This window comes from Gobius niger (assembly GCF_951799975.1).
Source record: "Gobius niger genome assembly, chromosome: 23".
In the NCBI taxonomy this organism is placed as follows: domain Eukaryota; kingdom Metazoa; phylum Chordata; class Actinopteri; order Gobiiformes; family Gobiidae; genus Gobius; species Gobius niger.
This window is the reverse complement of record NC_136874.1, coordinates 6,305,043-6,324,608: the sequence shown is the minus strand read 5'-3', so window position 1 is coordinate 6,324,608 and position 19,566 is coordinate 6,305,043. Positions and strand designations below refer to the sequence as shown.

The following is a 19,566-nucleotide window of genomic DNA, read 5'->3' as shown; positions in this document are numbered from 1 at the left end:
AATGAAGGCAACAAAAAGGTGCCACAAAAATATGCTGCGCTTATCAGAGGGAGATTTAGCTGTGGCTTGAATCAATGCAATTTGGTGTGGATAGCTTTTGGTTAAGGTACTTGAATTGAGGTTGATTTGTGTTTTTATTGCATGTTGTACTTCTATACTTCAAACAAAAATATACTTGCACGACTAAATTACTTAATAAAACTATGCACTTTTAAGGCTGGTACATACGTGCACATTTTTTGTTTATTTACAGTCAAAATCCTCAATGTTTCTCCCTTTTTTTTAAAGAAAAAAACACAGCTTTTTGTCCAATGCTAACTGTTCCATGTAAACCAATGGACGGCGCTAGGCTAGGCTAACCCATAGAAATGAGTGAGCGCAAAGCTAACACTCACTTATTCGTAAGTTTCTATAAAAACGCCTGCTCCTTTCAACCTGGTACAGCACCAGTGATCAGATCCTACACTTCGACAATGGATGCATTTAGTTTTAGAATTTTATTATGGGTTTAAGTGAGTACTTTTAACTCAAGTTTGACGTTTGGACGCAGCCATTTCCCTTCCTGGCTCCGCCCTTGGGTGAGCTCACGATCTGATTGGCTGTCCATCATTGAGTTTGAAGCAGCGAAAAAAAATACACTGAATTTTTTTTTCTCAATATGGTTGGTGAAATACAGATGCAGAAAAATCTTTGATAATAAAAACACAAAATTAAACTTCATATACTTCCCAATACTGTAAATCTGTGGTATCGGCATAAAAGTGCTTGAGAGAGACAAGTTTGTGGTTGTATTTTTTGAAGGTGTGTCATGACAGCAGCAATAGTTATAGCAGTAAGTGAAATATTGCATTTAGGGGCCACTCATGCAGTACTTAGTGACAAATGGAAGTACAGACAGCGCGTTATATACTAGTATTTGTTTATCTTGTTTTATTTAGCAGTGAAAAATGAACTCTCAACACTACGCCCGCTTAGTCTTCCCTCCGCCAACAGCTGCCGATATCTGCCGGGGGAACAAGCGGCGATGTTACAGTGGAGCGTGTACTCACTAATGTATTTTTTTTATTTTTTTATTTTTTTTAGCTCCGCTTCTTTATTGCTTTACCTCAGCCCCTCCGGGTTCGCCTCTGCCCAATAACACAAGCAGTGGGTGAAATATCAGGAGTATTCAATTAGACTGCTCCACGGCTCTCCGCAGCTGACGCGAGGAGATTGTAATTTCCCCGACATGATTGATGGCGGTAATAGCGGACGTCGTGTGAGTGCCGACCATGCGAGACTGCGGTGGGAATACGGGCGCCCTTTCGGTTTGTTTGCCGCCGCTTGACGCTTATTGGCTGCATCGGGGCACACCTACGCGGGGCAAAAAAGAGGCGCAGGATAGATAGGATTTTGACCTGGAGTTAGCTGAGGTGAGGGTTTGAAGCCACAGCTGCCCTGAGGTTGACTGACGGATATGTGCCTGTTTATTAGGTGACACAATATCAATGTCTCGTGAAGCCACACTGGATCGGAAAATCACTGAGAGCTTCCATCTGACTGTGATGACTACACTTACAGCCTTAGAAAAAGATGAGCTAACACTTAAAGCCACACTGTGTAACATTTTACCCAACAAATAAAATTGAAATACACACATTTATTTTACGACAGATATTTTCCTCATTAAAAAAATACCTCATCAACAAATGCCTTTGCTGTGAGCGGCTCAGCTCTCCTAAGACATGACAGTAACTTTACCGGGAGTGGGTGCGTCTCCAGTTCGTCTCCATGGAGATGTCCACTAAAGTCAGCAGAATTTTAGATTTAAATAGGTTAGATCCTCATCCAAATCCATTTTTTGATTATCACCCACTGCAAAAATAGCATTTTCTGTGTCGAGCTGGTCATTAGGAGCATGTTTTGTATAGCCCAGAATGTAACACGGTGTGCCTTTAACAATAAATGAAGTATGTGAAGAACTTTCCATTATGAGTTAGACATTAACTGTATTAGGTTAGTAGATATTCATTGTTAGTCACACTCAACTAATGAATTGTTCATGATGATTTAAGTGTCATTTCATAATTTATTAAAGCAGTATTTAGTAAGTTGTTTACTTTAATATATCCTTTTCGTAGTCCCTCTGGCGGTAATACAAGTGTTAATGGGATGATTGAGTCTCTGGTGTCTCTGGCCAGAAAACCACACTTGCAACTTTCCCTGCACCGACCCTGAGGCCCCAACACACACTAATGGAATCACAAAGAATAAGCTAACAGGTTAACGGGCAATGCTAACTGCAGGCTAGAACCACTTAAACCTTATTTACAGCCAAGTTTGAGTGAAAAAAATGCTCTCCATTGTGTAATTGGATGCACATTATCCCTCTCTCCCTTTGTCTTTTCTGTCAGCGTAGTTTTACTCTAACGGACAATTAATGAGTAAAAAACCATAACTTGCTACGACACCTGCAGTGGTGGCATGAGTTACTCAATTTAATTTAATGGAAGGTATCAATAATGTTCTCACAATCTTCAAGACATGCTAACCGTACTTATCAAACATTACAAAAAAATATCTGGTCTCTCTCCGCCTCTGGAATCTTTCATTGGTGCAGTTTTGCTATTAACCTACAACCTCAGGAAAGATGGCACATGGAGCTAAACTCTCTTTATTTAATAACCCCGTCTTCTCACGGCAGCCGAGGTCACCATGTTGTTTTTATCTCTAATTTGCTGATGTTTATCTGCTTGTGCGCTAACCCCGCTGGACCCTTAACTGTTAAACTGGGACCGATCAACGCATTTTTTTTTTTTAATAAAAAGGAAAAACTCATTTGCTTCAGATGTTGTAATCCTTTCTTCTCTGTTGCAGGACGGATTCCCTCCAAAGGCGTTTGAAAAGGAAGAGCGGGGCACGCAGGATCAGGCCGAGAAAGAGGGCGACAAAATAGACAAACCAGAGAAGACGATTCGGAAAATGCTGTCTAGAGGTATTCACTTTTCAATGTGTTTTTTTTTTTTTTTTCACATCTCTCTTAATTACTTTCTTACACAAAGTATCTCTTTGGAGACTCTTATGAAAGTGGAGATGGTAAAGCTTTTTGTAATCACAGCTTTGTTGATTTTTCCGCACACACCTGGGGCTTCTTGGAAAATACTTTGCATTTTTCTTCCTGCATATAGTCTGGTTCACCGTGTAATTTCACTGAATTTAACTGTAACTAAGGAATATAACATTACTTTAACAGAATAGGGGAAGATATTAGTGATTATGATTGAAGTAAAAGAGTGCATTTAAATTAAAAAACATACCCCCCAAGATAAAATGTAGCACCAAATCATGTTGAATACTGGTGTGTTTTGTTTAGACGATATTAACTGCAAATCTTATACAAGAGAATAGGGATGGCGAAGGAAGAAAAATCTTTTACTCTGTGGCATTTTTGCTATTTTCAGTTTATATTTTACCAAAAGTAACTCAAAGTAGTGTAACTTAACTACATTTTTTAAACAGTAATATGTAAAAAAAAAACTAACTGTAACTAATAGTATAAAATATATTACAATTTTAAAGTAACTTGCCCAACACTGGTATCAAAACTATACATTTTTGAAAACTTTATTAAATAAGCAATCAGATATGGAAAAGAAAATGGCGATAATAACATTTCCAATGGCAAGGCAAGGCAACTTTATTTATACCGCGCATTTCATATACAAGGCAACTCAATGTGGGAGTAAAAAATTTAGTTTGGCGAAAATTTACGAAATTTTGCAGAAAATTCCATTTGGTCGTTCCAGTCAAAAAATCCAATTAAACCCATATCATATCACATATTTTTCATGGCGTTGCCGTAGCGATGACCAGAACTCCCCATTTACTCTAATGGGAAAATGTTAGAATTGCACAATTTACCAAATGACCAATGGGAACACATTTTTTTTTTCTTTTTTTTCCTTTATTAAGTCATAGGTAATACACAGGTATAAAGTGATGGGTATATAAGATATAAAGTGCATATTTACACAAGTGAGAAGGACACAGGACCCAATAGAAGAGACAAACAGGGTACATATGGGGAGGGAGGATTGCGTGATTGAATGGATAAGTAAAACAGAACTAAATGATCATATGTTGTCATAGACACTCCGAACTCCCCCCTGCCCGTTCGTCCGCCTGCCCATCTTCCCCCACTGTTTTTCTCATTGCTTTTACCATATGGTTTCCAAAAATCTATAGTTAGGTTAGGTTAGGTTAGGTTAGGGTTAGGTTAATTTATTTGTACCCGTGGGTAAATTCGTTTTGCAATTCTGAGAACTAGTCGACACATTAAAACACATTTTACAAAGATAAAACATCACACATATAAAATACAAAACTTGTAAGTGCTCCACATACTAACAGGATGTGCCTTTGGTACAAAAAAACAACTGAAGTTTAAGCCACTTGACAGTAACAAAGATAAAAAAAACCGCGTCAGGGGCAATTTGATCCCGACTTGTTCATAAAGGAAAGGGCAGCGGGAACAAAGCTTTTCTTAAAACGGTTCGTGTGGCTCATTGGCATCAAAAAACGACGCCCAGACGGAAGCAATCGAAACTCTGAGTGCAAAGGATGCTCGGAGTCTTTTGCGATGCTTCGTGCCATCCTCTCTAACTGTCTATCATGCAGAAAGTCCAAACTGGTCTGAGGCTGGCCAATGACTTTACTTGACCACTTGACGAGCTGATTCAAGGCGTTTCTGTTTCTAACAGAGGAGCTCCCGTACCAGGCGACCAGGCAGAAAGCTAGGGTCGCTTCGATGAATGCCCGATAAAACAGTGTCATCACAGTTTTATCTACATGAAAGAAGGACAGTTTCCGAAGACAATACAGTCGTTGGTGGCCCTTTTTACAAACAGCAGCACAGTTTTCATTAAAATTCAGTTTGCAATCAATAATTGTTCCAAGATACTTGTAGGACTCCACACACTCCACTGATTGTCCCTTTATATATGTTACAACATGTGGGAGAGTGCTCTTCCTAAAGTCGATGATCATATCTTTTGTTTTTGCAACATTCAAGAGAAGATAAGACTCATCACACCATTTGACAAAATCCTCAACAACTGGGCCATGCTGACTTTCATTTTTGTGAAGTAGACTTACAATAACTGAGTCATCTGCGTATTTTAAGATGATTCTGTTTTCATGGTCACTCTGGCACATGCTAGTGTACAATATAAACAACAGGGGAGAGAGAACAGAACCTTGGGGTGAGCCTGTCGAAACAGTGCACTGATCAGAGAGTTCACCATTAACTCTCACTCTTTGACTTCTTTTAGTTAAAAAGTCAAGAACCCAACCTACAATGTTTAAATCAAGATTAAAATGTTCCATAAGTCGTTTGGCAAGCACATATGGTTGCATCGTATTAAAAGCTGACGTGAAGTCAATAAAAAGAAGGCGTGCATGAGTCCCCTTTCCCTCCAGGTGTTTGAGGAGCAGATGAAGCAAGGTTATAGTGGCATCCTCAACGCCTCTTTTCGGCCTGTAAGCGAACTGCATGGGGTCAAGTGCATGCTCAGTTTTTCGAAGAATTTCTGATTTTATTAGCTTTTCAAAATTTTTCATAACAATGGATGTTAGTGCTACAGGACGAAAATCCTCCAACCTTTTGGGTCTATTCGATTTAGGGACTGGGACAATCACTGAATCTTTCCAGATTTGTGGCACATGTTGCTTTTCCAGTGACAAATTAAAAATGTGCAAGAAAATTGAGCTCAGCTCTTTGGCACAATTTTTAAGAGTGTGGCCGCAGATGTTATCAGGACCCCAACTCTTGTTAACTTTGGTCGACTTAAAGACCTTTTCCACTTGTTTTTGTGAAATCTCAAAATGTTGATTATTTTCCAAGTTATTTTTAAGTTCCTGAACCTCATTCATAAAATCTGAGGTTTCAAAGCGAGAATAAAGATCATTAAATGCATTTGCCAAATGTATGTTAGATTTAAAACCTTCAAGGAGCACCTGACAACTGCCTTCCTTGTGAAGACCAGTCAAGGTTTTCATGCTACACCAAAAGGAGCCCAGTCTGTTGTCAGCCATCTTTTTCTCCAACTCATTTTTATAGCTTTTTTTGGCTCTTAAAATTTCACATTTTAGCGATTTACTAACGTTGTAAAGTTCCATGGCTGATCCCTGCTTAAAAGCTCGCCTTTTTTCCTGTATACATGATTTCACAGATTTATTTACCCAAGGCTGATTATTCGGGTATAATTTGATCTGTTTAGATGGCACAATCATGTCTCTACAGAAAACCATATATGAACACACTACATCCGTCAGTTCATCCAAATCATCTCCACAACTGTCTTTAAATACATTCCAGTCTGTGCAGTTGTAGCATTCCTGTAGACATAGGGTAGATTCCTCAGTCCAAGTTTTTATTTCTTTAGTCTTGACCTTCTCCCTCTTAAGAACAGTCTTGTATATGGGCATTAGGTGGACACAGTTATGGTCTGATAAGCCCAGTGGAGGGAGAGGTACTGCCTTATACGCGCCCTTCACTGATCCATAACAAAGATCCAAAGATTTCCCCCGCCTCGTGGGGCAGGTGATGTATTGGTGAAAGTTCATTAGAGACTTTTTGAGGCAGATATGATTGAAGTCTCCCAGTATAAAATTGGGCGCATCAGGTGAGATTGACTGAAGCTTCTGCACAGCGTCGTAGATTACATTGGTGGCAAGGGCAGCATTAGCTTTTGGATGCGCGTATACCACCGTAAAGAAGAGCTGTGGGAATTCCCGCGGCAAGTAATATGGGCGAAAAGACACGGATAAGAGTTCAACGTCCGGTGTGCACACTTGCTCTCTGACAGTCACAGACTTACAATATCGTTCATTTAAGTAAAAACATACCCCGCCGCCTTGCGTCTTCCCCGTCACATCAGCGTCTCGATCCAGGCGATAAGGGGTACCAAACCCATCAATGCGCAGATCTCCATCCCGGTCCCGGTCAGTAAGCCATGTTTCCGTAAAGGTAAGGACACAGCATTCTTTGAAGTCCTTCTGGAAACGGATGTTTCCCTGAAGTTCCTCAAGCTTATTCTTTAAGGATTGTACATTCCCAAGAATAACCGAAGGCAGAGGAAGCCGGGTCACCCGCTGCTTTTTAAGACGCTCTCGTACGCCTCCGCGTTTTCCTCGTTTCTTTTTCTTCTTCCCTTCACGTTCAACTTGCCTTGATTCAATAAAGTCTCTTCTGATAAAGTCAGGTAGGTTAGGCGCAAAATCTGTCACGCAAACAGACTTCAGCTGCAGCAACACATCCCGGGTGTACTGTAGCCTAGCCTCACCAATAGCACAGGTAACGTCGCAAATAAGAAATCCACAGATTAAAATCCACAAAGCGACAGGCAGGATAAGGCGTAGATCCATGTTGTGTATGGAGCACTTAGCACGTAAAAAAACATACATAAACGAACATTCAGAAGTTAAAAAGTTAAAAGAAAAAGTTTCATACTCTCCATGATAATCTCACAACAGAGAAAAATCTAAACATAGTGAACCAGGCTAATAGGTGCAATAGGAGAGCTTAAAGGGGCTAGATGCAATTCGGCCATTTTATACTAACTACTGCCACCTCAGGTCATACGTGTAACTGCACCTTCTAGATTCAGCAGGTCTGAGCTCATTCTACACATAAGGACATGGCTGGAACATGTAGGGGAGTATAGTCCCTTTAAACCCTTTAAATAGCTGTATAGTCTTTGCATACAATGTCGTCCACTCCACGCTAAGCCCGTGCTTGTCCGCGCTCATCGACTAAATTACACCCCTCTTACAATAAACCCCCTCTCCGTGTCACAGACCTACACATTTCTCTTTCTTGGACGAAGTGCTCGTTTTCTCCCAAATCCATTCTTTTTTTTGAAACGCTATCTCATTATGGGCCGATAATTGGCGTGATTCAGTTAATTGCGACAAGCTCAAGGTGTGAAGCAATTATCCGGATTCCCACAGGCGAAAGGAGGTGTCTGCTCGCCCCAACAGCACCCGGGCACGCTCCAATTATAGAAACGAGGCACGTGCGCTAACGAAGAGGAAAGGGGGCGTGGCTAGTTTCACTCGCCAATGTACAATTCAACAACTAGAACAAATATTAATGGACGCTATAGCAAAGGATGGATGAATGGAATGAAATAAAATCGTAAATAATGAATGAATAGGAGTTTATGGCATCGTTATTAATGCATTGTCATAAACCCAACCTTTTCTGGAAGTTTCTTGTTCTCATTTTGTGACCAGTTTCCCCCTCTAATTTCTTAAGTGGCTCAGCTGGCAGCCCTTCACAGTCGCCGAATCGTTGCTGCCAGGTTTTTTTTGGTTTTTTTGTTTGTCTCATTCGAACACAATAAGCCGCGCAAAATGGTGCCGGCGTCAACAATGTCACCCCTCTGTGAAGTTTCCCCATCCACACGACTTTCCCATTTTCCGCTGGAAAAACGCTGAGTGACAATTTGATTAATTTGCATCTCAATAATCCAAACAAGCGTTTTATTAAGTGTTTATCGTTAATTTGGGGAGTTAACAGACTGGAACATTTCAGAAAATTACTTTTAGGGCTATTTAGAAGCTCAATTAGGCCATTTATGACGGTGCCGAGCAGATTCCAGTTTGTTTTAGCCTTAATGTTATAATTGGAGCTTTCATTACCTCGGCATCGGTTTGTTAGCAACATATCTCAAAAAGCAGATGTCCGAAATGTTCAAGAAAGGTTGTGGAAGTGACTTTTGGGGCGAGTTTAGAGAAATTAAAGGGATATTTCAGGATTTTTGACAGAGGGCCTCATTTCCTAGTTTTCCTGAGTGTTGTTGATTTCTGTAGATTTTTATTTGTAGTTCATGCAGTACGTATATTTGAAGAGTTACGTGGCGCTAGGCTAGTGCTAGGCTAGTGCATGTCTATGGTAACTAGTAGCCTGCATTAAAAACAGTCTGTCAATTATTAAAAAAATTCCAAACAGAACACCAATTAGGTAGAGCTAGGTACTACTGAATTTTTTCAATACCGAATACCAGAAATACTATGCAGTAATTCATGCAGTTCTTATATTTGAAGAGCTACATGGCACTAGGCTAGTGCTAGGCTAGCACATGAGCCTGTATTAAAAACAGTCTGACCCGCTCCACAGTGCACCTGAGGCAAATTACTTATAACACCAGACTAGCGATATAAATGTCTGTCGATAGAATAATTTTAACCATTTTGAATTCAAAAGAACTTGTATTTGAGCAGCATCAGCTTCGTGGTTGTATAAGCTACGCAGCGGCGGAGTGATCTGCTAGAAAATAGTCCCTCAAAATGCAGTTTTATTCCAAAAATTATTCCATGGACACAGACATTTATATGGTTAGTCTGGTGTTATAAGTGATTTACCGCAGGTGCACTGTGGAGCGGGTCAGACTGTTTTAAATGCAGGCTAGCTGATACCATAGAAATGCGCTAGCCTAGCACTAGCCTAGCGCCACGAAACTCTTCAAATATAAAAACTGCCTGAATTACTGCATGGCATTTCTGGTATTCAGTATCGAAAAAATGGATATGTGGATCATACATCTCTATGGGACTTTTGTGGTTAAATAAAGCTCATGTATTTAAGGATTTGTTTCCCTTTTTTTTTTACCAGATTCCAGTCAGGACTACACTGACTCAACAGGAATAGATCTCCACGAGTTCCTGGTGAACACGCTGAAAGGAAATCCCAGGTCAGGGGAAAAAAAAAACCCTCACTAAATCTAATATTTTCTCTGTAATCTCCTCAATCGCTTTAATAATCTTCGTTTCGTTTCCCAGGGATCGCATCATGCTACTCAAGCTGGAGCAGGACATCTTGGACTTCATCAGCAATAATGAGTAAGAAACACGAGCCTAATACCCGCGTGTGGCGTTGTTTATCGGATTGGAAAACAAGAGCGAGCAGATCGACAGGCCCGGCGCTCCGTGCACAGATGGATGCTGGCACTTGGAGACGTCTTTGCTTCATGTCACACAATTAAGACGAGCAGCTGCCGGTGCTGTTTATGAGGACTATAGCCCTGTCTGTTCCCATCATGTAGAATCATTCTCTTGCACAGGAGCTTGATCTATTGTTATGGCAATATCAAGGTGTCGAAGGGGTTTTCCATCTTTTTTTTTTTTCATGAACTTGTATATCCTATGCATAACCTTGTTTTTTGTTTTATTTTGTAGGAGCCAGCAGAGGAAGTTCCCGCCCATGTCGTCCTACCACCGCATGCTGTTACATCGAGTGGCTGCGTACTTCGGCATGGACCACAACGTAGACCCCAGCGGCAAATCCGTGGTCATCAACAAGACCAGCAACACCAGAATGTGAGAATATATGTCAGGTTTACAGCAACTTTACATTTGAAAGCTTTTAGGAAGCGTCTGTCGCCCTCTGCTGATAGCAACAGGAATGGGAGCACATTGAAGAGGCATATTAGCAGCGTAACTATTAGCAACAAGGTGCTAATAGCGCTAGCTGATAAATAAAAACATAGTGTAAGCAATTGAAGGCCAGTTCCTTGGCAGAGGTCTAATCCTGCACTGGAAAAAGAATAATCATCTTAAAGGATGCAAGTTGGCCATTTTATACTCACTACTGCCACCTTAGGTCATACGTGTAACTGCACCTTCTATGTGAAGCTCGTGCATGACGGCACTTCAGACCCGAAGTAAAAACGTTTTGCGTGACAGTGCAGGATTTTAGAGGCAGTTGTGGTGAACAGGTCTGGGCTCATTCTACACCTACATAATTTTAACATTTTCAAACTCTGTATAGTCCCTTTTAAGGAAGAAATTGTATAAAATGACTTGAATTAAGAGATTAAATCTGAAGTTTGAGTACATTTGGTCTAGTCTTAGATAAGATAAAACCTCTTATTGCCTGTGGAACAAGCACATTTTTTCTTAATTCAGAATATTATGTGTGTGAAAAAGAAGTAAAGTTAATTTGTATGATCTCAAGTGGGATTTATGCATTTTTATCTTATCTTAGATTAGTTCAAACTGACTCAAATTCAATATATAGTAGCTTCATTCAATCATTTATCTAAGTTAAGCTGGTTATTTTTCCAGTGTGGGGTTCAGTCCCTTCATGAGGTCTAAACTAAACCTTGAAGCTGCATTATGCAACTTTTTATGTAGAAAAAAAAAGTTGATATTTGTGCGTATTTGACCTTGTAGTGACAAAGCGGCTGTATGAGGGGTCAGTATTACGCCTTTACTTTTGATCACAGTGGTCTCTAGAACACTCCAGGATCAATTGTTTGAAAGGTTTTCACTGCTGACCAGAAAATCTACAAAACAATTGATCCTGGATTGTTGTAGAGAGCACTGTGATCGAAAGTAAAGGCGTCATGTTAAGCACTCATGCAGCCGCTTGGTCACTACAAGGTCAAATACGCACAAATAAAGAAGTTTTTTTCTTGCATAATGCAGCTTTAAATTTTATATCACACTGTATATGGCAAAAAGAAATGTATGAAATAAATATAAGTCATTACACGGCATATTAAATGTCATCTCGTCGACACACATTTCTCATATTGTACTTTTTGCAGTTTCATAGCGTTAGATTGAGTAGTGCCACTAATTATTGCTACCAGATACAGCTGACAAAGTAGCGTTGTTACTTTTTTTTTTTTTTTTTTTTCTTTCCCATCCATATGGCTTTGTCAGCATCTGCCTTGAAAATTAAGCTGCCACTCTCTTTCTCCTGTGAATTTTCCCCGGTGACAGCCCCGATCAGAAATTCTCGGAGCACATCAAGGATGACAGGGCGGACGATTTCCAGAAACGCTACATTCTCAAACGAGACAACTCCAGCTTTGATCGCGAAGACATCTCAGTAGGTGTTTTCTTATATTTGTTTTATTATTTATTTATATATATTCTTTTTTTTTTTCCTTTTCTTTTCTTTCTCCGCCATCAAGCTGTCACTTTTATTACAGACGTGTTGGAAAGAGCGAGACAATCTGGTGTGTGTGTTTCCTCTCGAGTGTGATGTGTCCTTGTGAGAGTTGGTTGAAGGCGGACAAGAAAAGCAAATTGATGGAGCAGAAATTCATAAGAGCCATGTTTGATATTGTACAATACGTAGATTTATTAATTACATGGTTTCAGGTGACGGCACAATATTATATCCCAGGGTTTCAAGCAAGATCAAATTAATTGTCACATCAATAAACGGGTTAAAAAATGTCAGTTCTTTCTGGTGGATTGGACAGAAGTCGTCAAAATGGTGGCTATAACTGGAACTGTTTCTTAAGCATTATAAAAGATTGTACCTGTAACAATTGATCTGTTGATTTATTTACAACAAAAGCATTTTGCAGAATCAAGAAACGGTTTAAATTTTGAGGTGCTCAAGGTAATTTTTGTTGTGAGGATTCCTGCAGGGAACTGTTAAGTGAAATTCTGTTTGTTGCTATATGGAGGTCGCTAATGCTATATTTTAATGCCACAAAGGCAAGTAGAAGTTGCTTTTCTTTTTAATTGCAAATAAGTCTCACAGAAGATTGAAGGGGAATTCAGATATTACTAAATATTACAACTAAATTGGACACAATGGGCCACATTTTCAGCAAAATTGAGCATAGAATTTAAGGTTATGTTTGTTATGGCTCTTCTTAAAGCAGAACTAAGTAACTTATTTACCTTTAATAAATCTTTTCCGTAGTCCCTCTGGGGGTAATGCAAGTGTTAATGGGATGATTGGGGGGTCTTTCATCTCCCCCTTGTGTCTCTGGTCAGAAAACCACACTTGCAACTTTCCAATACACACTAATGTAATCACGAAGAAGAAGCTAACAGGCTAACGGGCAAAGCTAACTGCGGACTAGCACCACTTAAACAGTATTTACAGCCATGTTTGAGGCAATATAATGATCTCCATTGTGTAATTGGATGTACAATATCCCTCTGTCCTTTTGTCTTTTCTGTCAGTGTAGTATTTACTTTCATGGACAATTAATGAGTAAAAAACCATAACATGCTACGACACCTGCAGCGGCGAGTTACTTAGTTCTGCTTTAAGTCCACGTTTTGTCCATTGCCAGTGAGCTCTAGGTTGGCAGATCTTATGGCTAAATCCATGGGGCAATAACCCTAAATATACGACCCTGCCTTTAAAAGTTGAGACAAGACTGGAATACAAGGGTTTCTCATATAGAATTCCATTTGTATTTCGCAAAGGGGCTTTAACAGCATCGCCCGTGTCGCTGCGGCTTTAACGATTTGCTAAGTTCAAACTCCTCAAACTGCTTTTTTCTGATTCCATTGCCATTAATCTCGGCCGCTCGACGCGCTCGTCATGGCCAGATTGTTTCGAGAGCTGACGAGGAGAGCAGAGCGACCGAGGAGTGTGCGATGGCGTTAGCGGCGAGCGCCAGGGAACGGATATCTGCACCGAGATATTTGAACCGCTCGTGTAGGCGTGTTGGTGGAGGCAGAGAGCGAGAGTGGGGGTGAGGAAGAAGGAGGAGGTGGAGGAGGGAGAAGGAGGAGGGGCGGCCGCCATTTTACCCAAATCAAGAGTCATTTTTTATTCATGTGCAAATCAGTACATTTCGCCTTCTTCCAATTACCTAGGCTGGATTTGTGATGAAATACTTTGATTTTTTCTTGGAGCCCTGAGATAAAAAAGGGGCCGAGAAATCAAGCCACGGCAGAAAGACGTTTTTTTTCTTTTTTGTGTGTGTGAATAGCTTGAAGCAGAGTTAAAGTCAAAAACACATGTTGCAGATAGTGGTGAAATGATAATGAAAGCCATGGAATTTTCTAATCTATTGCAATTTTCTCTTTCGCCTGCAGGCCGATCATTTTATCCTAGACAGAAGGTAAGTTGTATAAACACATCTTTTACTTATCACGTATTTCCATTTCAAAAGAGCGTTTCTTTTTGTTGTTTATGCTTCACCCAATTATAAATCCAAGCCAGATTACAAGACGACAGATCTCTCCTTTTTTTTTTGTTTCGTAATCTTATTTTTGCCTTATCTACGATGAGACAGGGATTTAATTGACTTAACAGAAGGCAATTTCCTTCATGAAAACCTACTCGAACGAAGCTTGTCACCTGGCTCGTGTTGAATTGGTTGTGTTGTCATCCAAGGAGCAATTAGAGTCAGCGTTGTCATGTCTGAAAAGCGGGAAGAAGAACGTCTCACTTTGTCAGATCCCAGGTCCTGTAAACGCTTTCCTCCTTCTCTTCCTCCTCAGCGCTCAGGATGAAGACTCGTGCATGAGCAGCCAACAGCGGCGGCAGATGTTCAGGTAGGTCCAAAAAGCCAGAACAAATCCACCCCGCGGTTTCCGATTAATCTCCGGAGCCTGGATGGTAGTCGCTCCTAATCAGCCTCACACACAGGACCACGAGCCGCCGATCTGAGGCTTTGACGAAAGCTTTCCCTCAAATTGCATTTTCCTCCGCGGCGTTCTTCGTTGTGTGGGTCGAAAAGCGCTGCCAATTAAAGCATAAAACGTTTCTTCTTCATTTTTTTTTTTTTTGTGTGTGTCTTGTACATGTCATCTTTTATTGATGGCGCATAAGGGGAATGCCGTGGGCGAAAAAGTAAATGGAATACAGGCTTATTGATCACATGTTGCGGATTTATGAGATTGAATTTGCTGACTTTGTTCCCTACGAGATGACTACTTATCGCATTTTTGATTCAGAGTGCCCTTCAAGCCCTTTGTGCAATGTAGTTATAATAGTAAAGAGACGGCATCTCTGGAATCGCCCATATATGGTCATGTCTGAAGCAGTTGAGGGGGAAACATCTAAACTTTCTATAATTACTCCAAAACTACTTCAACAAATGCTGAATTATGAAGAGAGTTTTCTACTCAATAAAGATACATGGGGAGAAGCAAAGTGGTTCAACAGCCCATAAATACATAAATAATGGAGATTGCTAACATCATGCTAATGCTAACGCTAGCTATGACTGCCGTTTTTTCGCTTCTACTGAACAATCTGCTGTGAAATAAACATCTGTATAGTCAGGGTCACTATGTAATTTCGCCGGATTTTTGTAGAGAGTATTAAAAAACTATACATTTTGAAAACTTTATTAGATAAGCGATTACGAAAACAATGTTTCCATTTCCATTCCATTTAATATAGGGAGTAAAGAACGTAGTTTGGTGGAAATTTATGAAATTTGGCAAAAAATTCCATTTGGTCGTTCCAGTCAAAAAGGGTCAATGAAACCCTTGTCATATGTTTCATGGAGTTACCGTAGCAACGACCAGAGCTCCCCATTTACTCCAATGGGTAAATTGTGTAATTGACTCTGCATAACTTCAAATCAAAACAACCCCGCCCAAGAAGTGACTTCCTGTTTCGCTCCAGGACACCAAAGTAAAAGCACCATCTTACACTTTAGTTCAGCTTTCTGTCTGGCTATCTATTAACAGATAAAAGACTTAAAATGTGTGTATTTTATTATATTCTTGTATTGTTGCCAGTACCAGCTGAACTAATCAATGAGACGAGCTGTGTGCTTTTATTTTGGCGTGCTGGATCGAAACAGGAAGTCACTTCTTTGGTGACATGGTTGTGATTTGAAGTCAATTGCACAATTTTACCAAATGACAAGGGCAAATGGAAACTGTTTCTCATTGCTTGTACCGTAAAGTTTCCAAAAATATATAGTTTTCATACTGTCCATGGAAATCCCACTACAGTGGAAATCTAAACATAGTGAACCGGACTAATGTGGACCCGATTTTGTATGTGATCAATATGTTTATAGTCTAAAAATAGTGAAAAATTGTGTTTCCCAAAAGATGCTTTCTTCCTATTATGACGCAATGCCGTCTGTTTCTAAGTTTTGTACTTTTATACATGTCTTTAGAAAGTCCTTCTAACTAGCCTGAACTTTCTTCCCCGTCTCCAGGCTGGGAGTGGGTCGATCAGGGGCCAGCAGACAGAGCAGCTCGGAGACAGAGACCCTCCCGCGCCACAGCGACCCGCGGCCCTGGAGCAGCACGGACAGCTCGGACAGCTCCCACCGCCTGGCCCCGCGCCCTCCCATCACCAAGGCCAGCAGCTTCAGCGGGATATCGCCCCCTGGCCTGGTCAGGGGGGACAGCACCGCGAGCAGCAAGAGCACGGGGCGCCTGTCCAAAACGGGTACGAGCAATACGTCCACAGAGTAACCACACAAAAGCTGATATTTGCATTTATTGATGCGTCGGAAGTTATATTCAGTGTGAAACATTCAATCCAGAAGTTGATGGACTGTGGATAACACTCCAGAGAGCCACCACCTCAGGCCCATTGTTGATCTAGAAAGAAAAAAACACTAGATCCTGAGGGCTCTACTGTACAAATAAAGCAGACAGTCCAATGCATATATTTACATTTATTTAAGCAAAGCAGTTTATTATATGCCACAGAGGTGCACAGACAATACATTTTATTGTGTGTAAAGAGACGGGTTATTCAAATATCAGCTCATACAAAGGATTTTCTCATTATTCGTCTAGTATTGGTAAGCAAACACGGGCTGAACTAAAACATGGCCTCTGTCACCGCACTGGGAGGAAGAAGCACTAATTGGCTGGTGATTATGTAGAAACGGTTTCCTCCGCACACATCCTCCGAGCGGCTTCAAACGATCCCCCCCCCCCCCCCCCCCCCCCCCCCCCCGGCTTCCCCTTCGCGCTTAATCAGAGCTAATGTTTGCCGTCCCGCCATGGTCCACGGGCCGCTCCGCCACCGGACACCTGTCAAGACTAATTACGGGACGGTAGCGCCGCGGCGATACAAAAGCCTGTGGTCGACAGCGGCGCGAGGGGAGGGTTCTTTGAAGCGTTGTATATGATAAGCCCCGCTCGCAATTGTGTTATTGTATTATTTTTCCAAGCCGTAAGTGAGAATAAGATGGTAGTTGCAGCCTCAGTTCGTTTCTAGCTCTCGTAATGGACCTCGATTGTTGTGATTCCCTTTCAATCCTGGTTCAGGAAGTAAAAATCCCATTCAAAATCTCAATAGACTTTTTCAAAACACACAAACATGAATCATTTAAATTAAACACTGTAGATATGAAAGAAAATGCAAACTACTTGAAAACATGGTGAAATTCTTATGTAACTTACGTATATGCTTCAGATATCGATATTGGTGGTTTGAGTATCTGCCGATATTCGATATTAACCAATACCAAGAGAATTTCTTCAGTGTAAAAGTGAATGGTCCTTTTTTTCTCCATTTTAAGATCAATAAAGTCTTATCTTTTCTTGTCATGATGTTACCGATCAATTATTAATCATATCTATTAATAAATAATGATGGAAAAACATTTAACAAGGATCACTGGGTTTTCAAGAGTAACCTTGGGACAGGCTATTTTACATGAATATAAACGACTCACATAACGAGATCTGATCATTACAAATATCTTATTAAACTAAATACAAACACTTGGCAGCCCCAGCAGTGGCATATTTTTAATTTTACTTTAGGTATTTCTATCACAGTTTCTGACCCAGCCTTGATCAGTTGCCGTTAGCAACAGCATGCTCCTGCTAGCTTTAGCGTGCTGTTGCTAGCTGAGGCATTTTGCCCGGTGATCAAAAATCCATTTGCGAAGGTTAAAACTAACTCAGCGATTGAATTCTCCAGGTTCTTAGCTTTCAAATGACATGCTGCGTGTCCATATTCACTTGGATTTAGTCCGTGAAAGTTGTGTTTTTAAGGCGGTGTTAGCCAAAACTGGTATCACTTCAGAATCGGATATTTGTTGCCGATACAGGATATCGTATTTTTTCCAGTATCGGTGCATCCCTAGTGTTATTGTACAAGTGTTATTCTTTAAGACTGTTATAATGAGGTTTATTTACTCTTAGAATATCGTTTAATTTTCTCTTAGTTGTCACTGTAGTTTACATAATGCATCCTGTAAATAATCTTTTTTTTTCTTTCGAGCTTTAGACAATTTGAAGTTGGATATAATCTTCAGGGGGAGGGGGAAAAAAACCCACATCCATCGCTTGTGTAATTATTTGCTTTTGACTAATCTCTGACAGTCTCTTCAACATTTAGTAATTACTCATAAAGAAAGACAACACGGCGCATCTGGAGACACGAGTTTACCGCAGCCACTCGAGATTATGAAGTATTTGCCTTTTGAAAAAACGCCTCCTAATTATTACTATCAACTCCTTCCACCCACACGTTATAATTGACAACTTAATGCACTAAGCCCTGAGGCATTCTGGGGGATGGAGGAGGCCAGAGCTGCTGATTCAGGCAAAATATTTAATAACTTGGATGTTGTGTGTCGAGGAGGTTTGGGATATTGCGCTGGTGCTAATCCTCCAGGTTTAGACTATATTAAGGCTTCTTTATTCCTAGTTTGTGACATTTACACCTAGTTTTGCTTCTGTGTTCTGTGTGTTTGATTTTAATGTTATTCCGACAGCACACTGACCCCTCCATTTTGTCCATTTCAGGCTCGGAGTCCTGTAGCAGCGTCGGCTCCTCGTCGAGCTCCCTGTCCCGCCCGCAGCTGTCCTTGCCGGCCCCCACGCGCCCCACGATCCCCAGCACGCCGACGGTCCACCCCAACAACGACGTCAGGGCAGCGGGACACCAGGACATGGTGAAGAACGTCCCGTCTCAGCAGCCGCCAGCAGCCCACGATGCTACCAACTATTATATTCTGCCGCTGGAAGCCTCAGGGATCCCTCCGGGCAGCGTGCTGGTCAACGCGCACACAGGTGAGCGGGCTCTCCACTGCAGACGACTGGGGTTTAGTTTGTTTCCTTTCACACGCAGTGAAGCTCAAGTTACTGCTCTGTAAGTGGCTCAGCCTGGTTTGATGTTGGGTTATGCTCATTTCGACCCATTTTAACTTCATAAACTCCTGGTCTAGGTCTAGGTAGTCTAGGTTCTTTAAAGGCTTTAGGATTTTGAATTTTATATATGTTTTTTTTTATTAGTTTAGTTTATTTTCACAATTTATTTCACAATTTTCCCCCATGAGATTTTTTTTTTTAAATTTAGATGCGTTTTCCTTCATACTGTTGCATTTTAAGCAATAAATAATAACTCTTTTTGGCTATTTTGCTGCTATGAAAAGAATCATTTCTGGTTAATATACACAGGGTACAGCTTTTTTTTAGTACAAACTAATGTATTAATGGGAAACCCTGATGCTTTTTAATTGAACATGCTTGAAGTAAAATATTGCCAAAACCAAAGTTGTTTGAACCTCTTAAGGCAAGACACGGCAGGTGTTGATTTTTTCACGATTGATTTACATCTTAGTTTTCACGTCAGAGAATGAAAATGACAAAACTTACCCTGTATGATGTTTATTTTATGATGTTTTGTCCGTGAGTGAAGTGGCAATAACCCGGCCGCTTCGTAAAGCCGTCTTTCACACGGGTATTCATTCATAAATATTGACAGATTTTACATCCACGTCTCAAGGTCCCCGTGATGACACTATGATCCAAATATGGTATGTTTCCTTCTGAGAGCCGCAAAATGGCCATTTTCATGCACAAAATGCCTTATTTTTA

The 19,566-nt window shown here is 40.7% G+C and overlaps 1 protein-coding gene across 8 annotated transcripts in view; it reads left to right on the top strand.

The window, feature by feature from the left end:
- LOC306982055 (R3H domain-containing protein 1-like) overlaps positions 1-19,566 on the top strand; it is a 76,826-nt gene that overhangs the window by 20,976 nt on the left and 36,284 nt on the right. For all 8 annotated transcript variants that reach the window (XR_013794162.1, XR_013794163.1, XM_079581825.1 and 5 more), the window contains 9 exons: positions 2,857-2,974; positions 9,656-9,734; positions 9,823-9,882; positions 10,219-10,359; positions 11,770-11,878; positions 13,843-13,868; positions 14,251-14,304; positions 15,933-16,168; positions 18,493-18,759. Coding sequence is in view for 6 of the 8 variants with exons in the window: in XM_079581825.1 (XP_079437951.1) it covers positions 2,857-2,974; positions 9,656-9,734; positions 9,823-9,882; positions 10,219-10,359; positions 11,770-11,878; positions 13,843-13,868; positions 14,251-14,304; positions 15,933-16,168; positions 18,493-18,759 (1,090 nt within the window). In the remaining 2 variants the exon portion in view is untranslated. The remainder of the gene's footprint in view (positions 1-2,856; positions 2,975-9,655; positions 9,735-9,822; positions 9,883-10,218; positions 10,360-11,769; positions 11,879-13,842; positions 13,869-14,250; positions 14,305-15,932; positions 16,169-18,492; positions 18,760-19,566) is intronic.